General features: G+C 38.8%; 2 protein-coding genes across 2 annotated transcripts; one reads left to right on the top strand and one right to left on the bottom strand.

The window, feature by feature from the left end:
- Positions 1 to 1,919: 1,919 nt before the first annotated feature.
- EAH_00013340 (TCP-1/cpn60 family chaperonin, putative) lies at positions 1,920 to 8,489 on the bottom strand (the record flags this gene model as incomplete). The annotated part of the gene is made up of 13 exons (XM_013394486.1): positions 1,920 to 1,976; positions 2,297 to 2,475; positions 2,772 to 2,838; positions 3,119 to 3,345; positions 3,598 to 3,679; positions 4,270 to 4,299; positions 4,664 to 4,789; positions 5,014 to 5,048; positions 5,153 to 5,300; positions 5,911 to 6,026; positions 6,308 to 6,497; positions 8,003 to 8,071; positions 8,484 to 8,489. 13 exons carry the CDS (start codon positions 8,487 to 8,489, stop codon positions 1,920 to 1,922), a joined length of 1,332 nt encoding a protein of 443 aa, XP_013249940.1.
- A 615-nt stretch (positions 8,490 to 9,104) lies between these two features.
- Positions 9,105 to 10,010, top strand: EAH_00013350 (hypothetical protein, conserved; the record flags this gene model as incomplete). Its single annotated transcript, XM_013394487.1, has 5 exons — positions 9,105 to 9,202; positions 9,384 to 9,511; positions 9,602 to 9,623; positions 9,771 to 9,816; positions 10,005 to 10,010. 5 exons carry the CDS (start codon positions 9,105 to 9,107, stop codon positions 10,008 to 10,010), a joined length of 300 nt encoding a protein of 99 aa, XP_013249941.1.
- Positions 10,011 to 14,053: the final 4,043 nt, after the last annotated feature.

The raw sequence follows: 14,053 nt of genomic DNA on the forward strand, positions 1-14,053 counted from the left end.
GGCGGGGGGGCGGCAGCAGCATGCCGATGCTGTTGCTGCTGTCGCTGCTGCTGCGCTGCTGCTGCTGTTCAAGGTAGTAATATTATATTTAAATGTTTTATTTGTTTGAAATGCGTATAGGTGTGCTTAAAAGAAAAGAATAATTAAAGGTTTCCATAGACTGAGCTGCCTATACACCTCAGCTCGCCGGCCTTCAAAGGCTCGGCAGCAGCACCAATCGCTGTATGGGTGTTTTTGGTGCTTTCAAGAAGGAATTTATTTAAAAATAATTAAAATTAATTAAAGATAAAATAAATTTATGTATTTTAATAATAAATACACTGGCTAAAACTTTAATTATGGAGGCCTCAATCTGTGAGCGGTCGGCGGTCGTCGGCTGCTGTGTCTGTACACCTGAAAACCACTGGTCAGCCCTTCATATATTTGCTTATCTTTTTGTTTCTTCTTGAAGTATTGAAATATTTATTTGTTTCAAGAAAAAATATATCCAAACCAAAGAAAAACGAGTAAAAAAAACAGAGATATAGCAGCTATATGCAGCAACAACCCTCAGCCTTCTCCTAATGCCTCTGTTTTGTGGTTTAGGGTTTAGGGTTTAAAGAAAGTTAAAACAACGGAGGTGTCTGTACACCCCACACGCACAGAATAATCTAAAAAAAAGAAGAAAGGCAGCGGCAGCAAACTTCATCATACAGCTGTAGTAACAGTATTAGTAATAGTAAAGTAGAGAAGTTAAGACAAACAAAGACAGCCGCCAAGCTCTTCATCGTCTCTGTTAAATGCAGCACCACGTAAACAATCGATAGGCCTAACTCTCTCTTCTGTTTCTTCATCCTCTTCTCTCTCTTCTATATACACTCTCCGTCTTTAGATAATGAATTAAGCTGTCTTTTATTGAATATTTTGTGTATACACACAGCGGCACTCAGTCCAAAAACAACAAAACAAAAAAACAAAAAAGGAAGGCGTTGCGTTTTACGGTGTCTCCTCGTTTGTCTCCCGTGCATATATTTGCATTTATAAATATATACAGATATCAATTATATATATATATATACATATATATATATATATGTATATTCATATACAGGTATATATGGCTACATATAGAAATACATAGATGTTTATATAATATATATATATATATATATATTCATATATATATATATATATATATATTATATATACATATGCATGTATATAAGTATATACATACCTACATATATATACATATGTATATATATATATATATATATATACACATATATATATATATATACATCTATTGAAAACTCTCGTTTGTTGTTTGCCGTTGTTAGTTTTAATCTTGTTATTCTTTGTTGCTATTTGCTGCATTTCTGTCTTTTGTTTGTTTTTGTTTGTCTGTCTGCACTTTTATTCTCTTCATTATTTTTGTCTCGTTGTTTAAATAAATAATGTTTATCTATCTTTGTTTGTTTTTCTTTGTTGTTGCCTCTCCTTTTGTTTGTTTTTGTTTGTTTTTGTTTGTCTGTCTCTCTTTTTGTTTGTTTGTTTTTGTTTGTCTGTCTCTATCTCTTTCTGTTTGTTTTCTTTGTCTTTGTTTGCCTCTATTTATTTATTTATTTATTTATTTATTTATTTATTTATTTATTTATTTATCTATTTGTTTCTGCACTTCTCTTTGTTTGTTTGTCTTTGTTTGTGTCTTTGTCTATCTTTGCCTCTATCTCTATTTATTTTTATTTATATTTATTTATTTATTTTTTATGTAGTCTCCTTTTACTGTTTGTCTCTGTTCCCGATATTTTATTAATTTTATCCGTCTTAAACTTCTCTGTCTTTAAAACGCCAAATTCAATTCAAACCCCAAACCCTAAACCCCAAACCCTAAACCCTAAACCCTAAACCCTAAACCCTTTGACATATTTGCACCGCTTTTACATTCCCGACCTTTCTCGCGGCGCACATCGAATAATGTCGTCCACCCGAATAATCTGAGACGCAAACCCTAAACCCTAGACCCTAAACCCTAAAACCCTAAACCCTAAACCCTAGACTCCAACGAACTAAGCCTCAATCCCTATACAATAAAACCCAAAGCCTACGCCCAGTGCATTAAACCCTAGACCCTAAACCCTAAACCCTAAACCCTAAAACCCTAAAACTCTAAACCCTAAAACCGTAAAACCGTAAAACCCTAAAATCCTAAACTGAAAAACCCTAAACCCTAAACCCTAAACCCTAAACCCTAAAACCCCTAAACCCTAAAACCCCTAAACCCTAAAACCCCTAAACCCTAAACCCTAAACCGTACCATTTCTGCTGCTTCTGTAGCGAAGCAGAGCTGCGAGAGTTTGCTTTTGAAGGCTTCTACAACCCCTTTCTGTTTAACGTCTACCGTCCCTCCAGCACCCTCAACGCAAACACCCATCGTATGTTTGCCTGCGTGGTGCTGCGCTCGCAACTCCGAAACAATCTCAGCGCTGTCCAAACCTGTACATACACCCCAAAACCCTAAACCCTAAACCCTAAACCCTAAACCCTAAACCCTATAAGCATAAACCTAAAACCCTAAAACCTTATGTCCTACACCCAAAACCCTAAAAATATAAACCCTAAACCCTAAAACTCTAAACCCTAAATCCTCGTCAATCGATGAAGAAGGCATAAAAAGAAAAACCCTTAAGGCCAAGCATGCACACTGCGCTACGCTCGTCACTGCATATACACCCCAAAACCCTAAACCCTAAACCCTAAACCCTAAGCATAAAGCCTAGGCAAACCCTCACCAGCGTTGTCGAGAATGATGGTGGGGATCTGGCGGAGGGCTCGCGCGTAACTCTCCACGGCCAAACTCTGCACAAAACCCTAAACCCTAAACCCTAAACCCTAAACCCTAAACCCTCGCCTTGAGTTTCTACGCCCTAAATAATGTTTGATTTGGCTGCATTTTTGCATCTAAGATGAATGGCGATGCGACTTCGAGTAGGGTTTAGGGTTTAGGATTTGTCGAGATGGCTAGGGTTTAGGGTTTAGGGTTTAGGGTTTATTGTCTCGCCTCCTTTCCAGGTATGGTGTGTGCAAGCTGTGAGACAGCAGCCTCCATCGCCATCTCTGCTGCACCTCCGCCGCAGACCAGCAGCAGCTGCTGCTCTTTTGAAGACAGAATACCTTCACTAAGTTCTTCTGCTGCAGCAGCTATACCTGAGGCTGCTGCTGCTGCTGCTTGCCGCTGCTGCTTCCGCTGCTGCTGCTCCTGCAGCACCAACTGAGACAATATTGCCAGGGCATCATGCAGAGACCTTTCTGCTTCATCTACACCCTGCTCGCTGCTACCCCGCACCACAACTGTGCATGCGCCTCCTGAAGCACAAACCCTAAACCCTAAACCCTAAACCCTAAACCCTAATTCTAGTCATTTGCATGCATGCATGCATGCAGGAAGATTAATACAGATAAAAAAACACCAGCAGCATCAAACAACTACCAGATACAGCATAACAACAAATGCAGCAGCAAACAATACCAGCAGCAGCAGCATCAGCATCAGCAGCAGCAGCAGCAGCAGCAGCAACAGCAGCAGCAGCAGCAGCAGCAGCAGCAACAGCAGCACACCTGCTTTGCAGCCTGAGAATCGGATGGCGGTGTCATCTCCAATCACAACCTCCTCCATCTTCGCACAAAAGCCAAGTGGCTCCTGAACACAAACCCTAAACCCTAAACCCTAAACCCTAAGCCCCTAAACCCCTAAACCCTTAAACCGCAATACACCCTAACAAACCCTAAACAAACCCCCCTAATAAATCCAAACAAATCTCAGCATACCTAAACACCCAAATAAACCCTAATAAACCCTAATAAACCCTAATAAACCCTACTAAACCCTGCTAAACCCTAATGAACCCTCATAAACCCTAATAAACCCCAATAAACCCTAATAAACCCTAATAAACCCTAATAAACCCTAATAAACCCTCATAAACCCTCATAAACCCTACGAAGCCGTAGCAAGTGCGACTAACCCCAAACCCCCCGAAAAAAAGCGCACGCATCCCCCAGAAACCCTTCTACACCCCCATAAACCCTAAACCCTAAACCCTAAACCCTAAACCCTAAACCCTGATCCGTACCTGTGAGGGTTTATCAAATGTAGAGAGTATCTCTGCACCGAGTGCAGCAGCCAAGCGTTCCATGCCGTCGAAGTCTGAGTGCTCCAATTGCTGCAACTCCGGCAGCTTTAAATAATTGGTCGGGGTAATTATAAATCAGCTGACGGTTTATAAAGACGTCGCAGTTATACGCCAAAATCTTATCCACCTGTATATACACCATAGACACTCACAAACCCTAAACCCTAAACCCTAAACCCTAAACCCTAATATTCAATAAGCATATCAACAATCATCAACAATCATAAATTATAATAAACCCTAATAAACCCTAATAAATCCTAATAAACCCCGATAAACCATCATAAACCCTTATAAACAATCATACACCCTAATAAATCCTAGTAAACACAGATAAACAATTACAAACCCTAATACACTCTAATAAGCAATCATGCACCATAATACACCCTAATGAACAATCATAAACCCTAATAAACCCTAATAAACCCTAAAAAACCCTAATAAACCCTAATAAACCCTAATAAACCCTAATAAACCCTAAACCCTACCTTTTGCTTCATTTTCTCCTTCTCTGCGAGCTCTAGCTGATGCACAGCTTCGAAGGAGTCGACTTTAACCCTCGCACCAAATATTTTAATTTTGTCGGTGTCCATTGGGGTGTTTGCCACCATCACCTGCATGCATACACCCCAAACCCTAAACCCTAAACCCTAAACCCTAAACCCTAAACCCTAAACCCTAAACCCTAAACCCCAGATCTGCAGCCAAAGCCTTAGCGCCTAAAGAGATGCCCATAATGCAATCCTTTCATACGTAAATCCCACTAAACCCTAAACCCCACTAAACCCTAAACCCTAAACCCTAAACCCTAAACCCCTCAGTGTGGGTGTCATCTTACCTTGCAGTTTTCCTTCACCTTGGGCTGCCCCACACCTGCAAATCCAACAGCAGCAGTTTATAAATAAATAAATGCATGCAAATGCATGCATAACTACTTCCTAAACCCTAAACCCTAAACCCTAAACCCTAAACCCTACCGATTTTCTTTTCAAGAAGAAAACCCTCATCTAAATAGGAGTCCTTCAAACAACCCCCTGGCTTTTTAATAATATGTATTAAATCCAAAGATGCAGCATTTTCACGTAAACGCAATATTGCGTCTACTGCGATCTGAGCAAAGTGCTCCTGAACACAAACCCTAAACCCTAAACCCTAAACCCTAAACCCGCCACAGAAAACTCCGCGCCGAGATACGCATGCACACAAAAACCCTACTCAACGAATCGCAAACCCTCAATCAGAACGCCCACCAAGCCTAAACCCTAAACCCTAAACCCTAAACCCTCTCGAGGTATCTGGTAATTCTCAAACCCTACGAAAGCCGCCGCACCAAGCGGTGTGCATCTAGGGTTTGAATTGAGGGATTCGGGTGTTAAAATGCGAGGGTTTAGGGTTTAACGATGTCCTTAGGGTTTAGGGTTTAGGGTTCAGGGTTTAGGGTTTAGGGTTTACCTTGTCTGAGGGAAGAAGCTTTGAGGAGAGAGTTGTGCGAGCCACATTAAGTAAAGCAGATCGTAGGCTGTCTTCAGACTCTACACCAAATGCAACTGCAGCAAGTTGCTTCCTTGCTGCTGCTGCTGCTTTTCTGTAGCCGCTGATGATTGTCTAAAGCCCCACACACGCAAAACACCGAGGGTTTAGGGTTTAGGGTTTACGGGGTGAAGGAGCGGCAACCCAAACTAACTGCAAACCAACACACCTAAAAAACCCTAAACCCTAAACCCTAAACCCTAACCTGAGGATGTATATTCTTCTCTACCAGCTGCTCTGCCTCCCGCAGCAATTCTGCTGCTAACACCACGACGCCCGTAGTGCCGTCGCCGCACACCATATCTTGCTGCAGCGCCAAATCTGCAGCAGCAGCAGCAGCAGCAGCAGCAGCAGCAGCAACAGCAGCAGAAGGGGAGGCGTGAGAGGAAGCAGCACCACAACAAAGCGAAGCGGTTTGCGTGGCAGAGAAAGATGAACCCGTAATCAACCCTAAACCCTAAACCCTAAACCCTAAACCCCTAAACCCTAAACCCTAACTGCAAGCCTGCAAGGATCTTAGCAGCAGGGTTATCAAGCCAGACTCCCCCTAAACCCTACCCCACTAAACCCTAAACCCTAAACCCTAAACCCTAATTGCAAACCTGCAAGGATCTTAGCAGCAGGGTTATCAAGCCAGACGGATTTTAAGATAGTAGCGCCGTCATTAGTAACTGTGGGGCCCTCTCTTCTTGCTGCTTCCATCTGCATCGGCTGCAGCACTTTGTCTAATCCTTTGGGGCCTAACGTAGCCTTCACTAAGTCGCCTACTGCTATTGCTCCTACAAAGTATTGCTGAGAACAATAAACAAATATATATATATATATTAATTTGTTTGTTTATTTAATTAATTTGTTTTATCAGTTTCTTTAGTTAATTATACTACGTCGCCTTCACTAAGGCGACTACTGCTATCGCTCCTACAAAGTATTGCTGAGAATAATAAATAAATTTATTTATTAATTTAATTACTTTAATTAATTAATTAAATTAATTAGTTTAATTATTTAATTAAATTAAGTAGTTAAATTAATTAGATAATATAATCTAAGTCGCCTGCACCACATCCCCTACTGCTATCGCCCCTACAAAGTATTGCTGAAAATAAATAAATAAATTAAATAAATTAATTTAATTAATTTAATTAATTAATTAATTAAATTAATTAATTAATTAATCTATTTATTTAAATAGTTAATTTTAGTTATTAATTAAATTAATTTTATTTGGGGGGTATATAAATACATCGCGACCCAACAATTAATTAATTATTTAATTAATTAATTAAAATAATTAATTATTTAGTTAATTAAAATAATCAATTAATTATATTATTAATAAATAATGTAGAAATACGCCAGAAGTATAGACAGCAAATAATAAAAATATAAGCAGATAAACAAATAATGGATAACTATACTAATAGACATATAGAGAATAATAATAAAAATAATAATAATAATATATAATAATAATATATAATAATAATATATAATAATAATAATATATAATAATAATAATATATAATAATAATAATATGTAATATTTAATAATATGCATGTAAATAATAATTATATAAAGTATAATTAAAATAATAAACACATAATGAATAAATATAAAAATAAACATATAATGAGTAATTATAATGATAATATATAATCCTATATATGAAAATATATACACATATATATATATATGTATATAATAGCTTATACATATATGTATATATATATATATATTAAACATATAATAAATAAGCGAAGAAAGCGAGAAATAAATACTGCATACTTAAAAATATTAATATATAAACCATTAATAAATAAATGTCTAACAAATAAATACAAATAAATAAATAATAAATACATTGAGAGATAATAAACAGATAAATAATAAATGTGTTGGTGAACTAAACAAATGTCTTTCTTTGAATTAATATTTATTAAATAATAATAAATACTATTTAAACAACAGAGAAATGTGCAGGTGCTAATAAATAAAGAAAAGCTTAAAAACATCTAAGTAAATAAATATATACATATGTGTAAAACATATATATCACAAATATAGCAGTAAACCCTAAACCCTAAACCCTAAACCCTAATAAAGGATAGAGTAAATGAATAGGGAATACACGTAAAACGACAAACAGAGAGACACACATAGGAAAGAAAACAGCTAGCTAGCTAGCTAGCTAGCTAGCTAGCTAAACACCTAGTTGTGAGTAAATGCTTCAAGAGAAGTTCACGAGATCAACCCTAAAGCCTAAACCCTAAACCCTAAACACTCTCAGACTGCTCACCAGGCGAGCAGTATCTCCCTTATCCTCCTGAGCCCCCTGCTTTAGAACAGCAGGCCCAACCTCCCCTTGCTGAGGCACACACAAACCCTAAACCCTAAACCCTAAACCCTAAACCCTCGAGAAACTCTTAGGCGTTTATGGAGACGCGCAGCACCCTCAAAAGTTGGAGACGAAATATAAAGAAATACCGATCAAAGAGAGTCACAGCTTGATGGGAATATACCCCCCTAGACCGAAACCCTAAACCCTAAACCCTTAGACCCTAAACCCTAAACCCTCGGCTGCACCAAGTCTTCGGAGCCAAACCCCACATAGCTCCCATGAGCCCCCAGGGAAACCGCATGTCTTGAGGAGGAGACTTAGATGTATATTATTTCCTCAACACTTCTTGAAAAGAAGAGGGAGGTTTAGTGCCTGTACACCATGGGGCTGGGTTTAGGGTTTAGGGTTTAGGGTTTAGAGGTAGCAGCTGAACGCGCACCATCATTTTGACTTGTTGATTGGAAATGGAGAGAATGCAGGAGAAGAAAACACATTCAAGGCAGTGAAAATAACGTTTACTTACACTAAACCCTAAACCCTAAACCCTAAACCCTAGAGACATGCATGGCGGCTGCTGTGTTGTACAGACGCCCCAACTGCGGCCGCTGCAGCAGCCCCGGCAGCAGCTTAGGCTTAGATGAATTGTTGAGGTGAAGAAGATGATTAATATTGCAAATTAAAAGAAATTAAAATCCAAAATCAAGGAAAAATTCTTAGATTTAGTCTTAATCACAACATACACTCAGCGAGCTACGCTGTTGGGGCGCCTACAGCTGCCTGGCTGGTGGCTGTATGAAGGCAGACGGGTACTCTGAGTTTGTTTTCTTCTTATTTTCGGAAGATTTATTGAAAAATATTCAAGAATAATATCTTATTCTCTTAAAGTACATACTCTTCTATTTTTGCTGCTTCTATTTGAGGTGTACGTACACCTCAGATCGCTCGCCGCAATCTTGTTGTGCATTGTGCGCTGTTCAAGCAGTTTCTTCTATAACTGTTTCATTGAGGTGTCTGTACACCTGAATATCTTCTTTTTTCTTTTCTTTTATTCAATATCAAAATGACGGACACCGTAGACTACTACAGCCTCGAAGGAGGCCGCAAGGCTGCAACTGAAGAAGCTGATTTCCGCAAGGAAATACGTCAGGGTTTCATTAGGTATGATCAAGCGAAGAGCAGCAATTAAAATGAATAATAATCAGATAATTAAAACAATACAGTAGATAAAGTAGTCACAGCAGAAGATAAGACACACAAAGTTCGCTGCAAACCACTCCAAGACCTTTTTCCCGAGGGTTTAGGGTTTAGGGTTTAGGGTTTAGGGTTTGTGACTGTGCAGGAAGGTGTATGGAATCATAGCGCTCCAGCTGCTTCTCACCACTGTCGTAACGGCTCTTCTTCTCTTTGTTCCTGGTGGAGTCGCCTGGGCTAAGCACAGCAGCGGCCCCGTCGTTGCTCTTTCATCAAGTAAATATATTCATACAAATATCTATAATATAATATATATATATATATGTAGGGTTTAGGGTTTAGGGTTTAGGGTTTGGTATTCTATAGAAAGGCATGTATGCATATCATTGTCTGGCGTGTATTCAAAACGTGACTGGGGCTTAGGGTTTAGGGTTTAGGGTTAGGGATAAGTGTAGGCGGGAAGGCTTGGGGTATAATGTGGAGGTTTAGGGTTTAGGGTTTAGGGTTTGTGTGTGTGTGTGCGTTGTGTTTGCAGTTTGTATGATAGTGACTTCGTTAGTGTTGATGTGTTCGAGAGCGCGGTTTGTATATCCTTATAATTATTTATTATTGTTGTTGTTTACTGTATCTGAAGCTATGTTAGTTGGTGTTCTTTCTGCATTTTATACTGTCTCTTCTGTTGCTTTTGCATTAGGAGGTGCAGTGTTAATTTGTGTAGGTTTATCTTTGTTTGCTTGTCAATCGAAGCATGACTTTACGTCTTGTGTAGGTATAGTATTTATATTAAGCTTAAATCTATTACTTCTAGGGATATTGTCTTTCTTTCTAGGGACATGGGCTCAAGCACTCTATTCATTTCTCTCTCTTTTACTCTTTTCTTTTTATTTAGTTATTGATACACAACTTATTATACGCAGAGGTGCTGTACGCCTTGAAGAGGATGATTATATTGTTGCTGCTGTTATGATTTACTTGGACATTATCAATATATTCGTCAGTCTTCTTCGTCTCTTTGGAGAACGCTCAGAATAAATATATTCAATATAATAATGCAAACACCTCCTTCCTTATGTACACTCAAAGACGTCGACGGATACACACTTGGGGTGTACGTACACCTCAAAAATATACATGTTTCTGGACGGAGTATACATGAAAATAGGTTTGACGAATTATTCTAATACTCTATTATTATTATTACTATTATTATTATTATTATTATTATATTGTTATTATTATTCTTATTGTTATTGTTATATTGTTGTTATTATGGTTGTTATTGGGTTTAGACATGCACAAGACTGAATATGCTTATTATAACTGTGTGTGTTATAACTGTGTGAGTGGTTCGGGTGTACGTACACTCCAGCATCTCTCCTGAGGTGTACGTACACCTCAGCTGACTCGGATGTACATGCACTTCAACATCCCTCGGGTGTGCGTACACTCCAACATCCCTCCTGAGGTGTACGTACACTCCGACATATCTCGGGTGTATCTACACTTTATCATCCTTCGGCTGTACGTACAGCACAGCTGGCTTCGGGTGTACGTACGCCACAGCTGGCTTCGGGTGTACATACACCTCAGCTGACTTCGGGTGTACGTACACTTCAACATCCCTCCTGAGGTGTACGTACACCTCAAAACCAGTAATATGCTTTTCCGGAGAGTGGAGGCTCTTTGATTTTTTAGTCGAACACTTCACCTATCATCCATTGAAATAAGGCGTTGGTTTGTTTGTTTGTTTGTCTCTTCTTATTTCTGCATCCTGTTGCTCGGTGCTTTGTCGTCTCTCCTGTTGTGTTAGTGTAGCTGAGCTGTTTATTTGTTTGTTTGTGCGTCTGTTTGTCTTTGTTTCTCTGTCTCATTATGTTGTTCAGGTCTCTCTCTATGTCTTTGTTTGTTTGATATTTTCATTAGCTCGTCTGTTTGCTTTTCTTCTTATTTTTCCTGTCTTGTCTGCATTTTTATATATATCTCTCTCTCTCACTCTCTCTTTAATTTGTTTATTTGATTTGTTTATTTAATTAGTTTATCTCTTCTGTCTGTCTTTGCTTAATTCTGCGTCTCTGTCTTTTTTTCTCTTCTTCTTTTTGTCTGCCTTTCTTCTCTTCACTGCCACCCGAAGAACTTAAACATGCAGCCCGTATACAAATAAATAAATAAATAAACTACTTTAAATAAATAAATAAATAAATAAACAACTTTAAAAGGAGACAGCAAAAGTCAAAGCTGTCTCTTCTCCCTGAAGAAGAAAACGAAGATAAATCAAAAACAGCAAACAGCAACACCTCATTTAAACCTGCATGCAGTTGTTGTTCTATAGAATGATAAAAAGGAGACAGACAGCAGCAAAACAAAATAAAATAAAATAAAATAAATAAACAAGCACGAGATAGACGGAAACACACAAAGACAAAGACAGCAACAAAACCATAAAACAAAATAAAACAAACAAACAAGCAGCAACAGAACAAGAAACAAACATCAAAACAACAAGAAAGAGACAGCAGCAACACAAGAGACAGACAGCAGCAACACAAGAGACAGACAGCAGCAAAAGAGGAGACAGCTTTTATCTCCCAGAGCTTTTCTGGTGTCAGTAGCAAAGCAGCACGCCTACTACTCTTCATCCTACTCAGTAGAATAGGATCAGCAGCAGCAGCAACAACAACAACAGCAACACTAGCAGCAGCAGCAACAGCAGCAACACTGGCAGAAGCAGCAACAGCACCAGAAGCACCAACAGCGCCAGCAGCAGCAACAGCAGCAGCAGCAGCAGCAGCAGCAACCAGCAGCAGCAGCAGAACCAGCAGTCCATAGGCTCGGCCTTTGATTTTCGCTGTCTGTTAATAATATCAAAGCACTTCGTGTTTCTCTTTCGATGTGCGTACACCGCAAGTTGTTGCTGCTGCCTCATTAGGGAGAAGTATATGTAAGTATATATATCTATGGTGTTTAGAAAGGAGAAGAAAGCACAAAATAGAAGTGCTTTTGTTTTGTCTTTCTGCTGTCTTTAAGTAATGCATTTTAAAACGTGCAGATAACTCAGGCTTAGTTTGTTCTTCTTTCTTAGAGTGCGCGAGAGATGCTGTTGATTCCTTTTCTTTTTAAATATATTATTTAAATACTACTAGTAATAATATTATTACTATTCATAACCGAAAGAATAATACTAGTTTTATATTGATCGGAGGGGTTTGAGTGTATCACCCTCTGCTGCTGCAACAAAAGAAAACCCTAAACCCTAAACCCTAAACCCTAAACCTCAGGAAACAAATAGGGTTTCTCCTCACGAACCTACCGAGCCCTCGTTTCTTCCGCTGTGTGCTATGTGTCTATGTTTGTATGAATGCAATAATAGAAGAAGACCCCTAAAAGCTGCATACGAAGAAATCGCTGCATGCACTACAGGCTGTATCTGCTGTTTGTAACTGCTGCTTTTGGTGTGTATAAGCAGCTAGATGTATCATCTAGTCCGTATAATCAATAAATAGATTTATAATAATGCAATTCAATGCATTCAGTTCGGTGTATGGGTACTTAAGTGAAAACACTGCACCGCTGCGTCACGATTAGGTATGAAGTGCTTCTCTTTGACGGCAATGTATATCCCAAACCCCAAACCCTAAACCCTAAACCCTAAATTTATAATTTTTGCTTCTGGTTTTCAATAATATGAATGCGTGCGAGGGGTGCTCATTGAAGAACATTGCTGCAGTGTACAGTGCACGAAAGAAAGATGCTCCGTGTGAAAGAGAGAAGAAACAAGTGTATATTATTTTATTTATTTATTATTTATTGTTTATTTAATATTAATGATGATAATAAAAGAATTATGTTTCTCTCTTTCCCTGCAAGACCGCTGGTCCTCCCAAGCGGCTGGGGGCTTCCACTGGACCTCCTGATCGATGCTGCTGCATTGCAGCATCGTGTTCTGATTGCCTAGGGTTGAATTTAAATTATTTAATTATTTTCATGCATTTTCTATTTATTAAATTCAAAATAAATAGGTGTAAAGCTTGTTTTAGGCGCTTCTACCCTGTTGAATATGCCTGCATCGAGCGCGGCCTCCTATGCGCTCGTGGGGCCCACTGGTTGTTATTAGTTGCTGCCTTATTTATTGAATAATCGTTTTATTCTTCTCTTTTATTTGTTTTTAATTGTATTTTATTGATTTTCTATTCTTCACTACCTTTCAGAATGCTGTTATAGTGGCTCTGTTGGAGCTGCACGTACACCCGAGCTGCCAACGTAGAGATAGAGGAGAAACGCCTGTACTGGGCGATTAGCTTGAATTGCTTCTGCTTTGTTTCTCTTTGGTTTTATATAATAACAGCTTTCTCTGCTTCTTATGCTTCTCTCCATTGCTTCAATACACTGCTGCAGCGGCGATAACCCTTGCAAGTACAGTATACCTTAGTTTCCTTTGTCTTGTTCCTTTTACGTCTCTTGTCGATTATATTATACTTTGTTAATGCGAACATTGTTTTTGTCGTAGAGTTTATTGCATATAGGAGTTCTTATGAGGATATTATTCCTTCATTAGGTTGATTTTCTTTTCTTTTCGCTAAGCTGACGCTGCCTTGCTGCCGTCTCTCTCGGCTGTACAGGGGTAGTGCTTCTGCTGGGCCTCATTTACGCGCATTGTTCTGCAGCAGCAAACGCTGCAGCAGCAGTAAACTTCTGGCGTCTCTGCAGCGATAACAGCGAAAAGCAGCAGCAGTAGCAACAACAACAGCAGCAAAGTGTATTCGTTTATTCAAGGATTTTCTTACTTCTTTTGTTTTCTGACGAGATAGAAACAGATGCAAT

Source organism: Eimeria acervulina, genomic scaffold, assembly GCF_000499425.1.
Source record: "Eimeria acervulina Houghton genomic scaffold, Eah_scaff76, whole genome shotgun sequence".
NCBI classification, from domain to species: domain Eukaryota; phylum Apicomplexa; class Conoidasida; order Eucoccidiorida; family Eimeriidae; genus Eimeria; species Eimeria acervulina.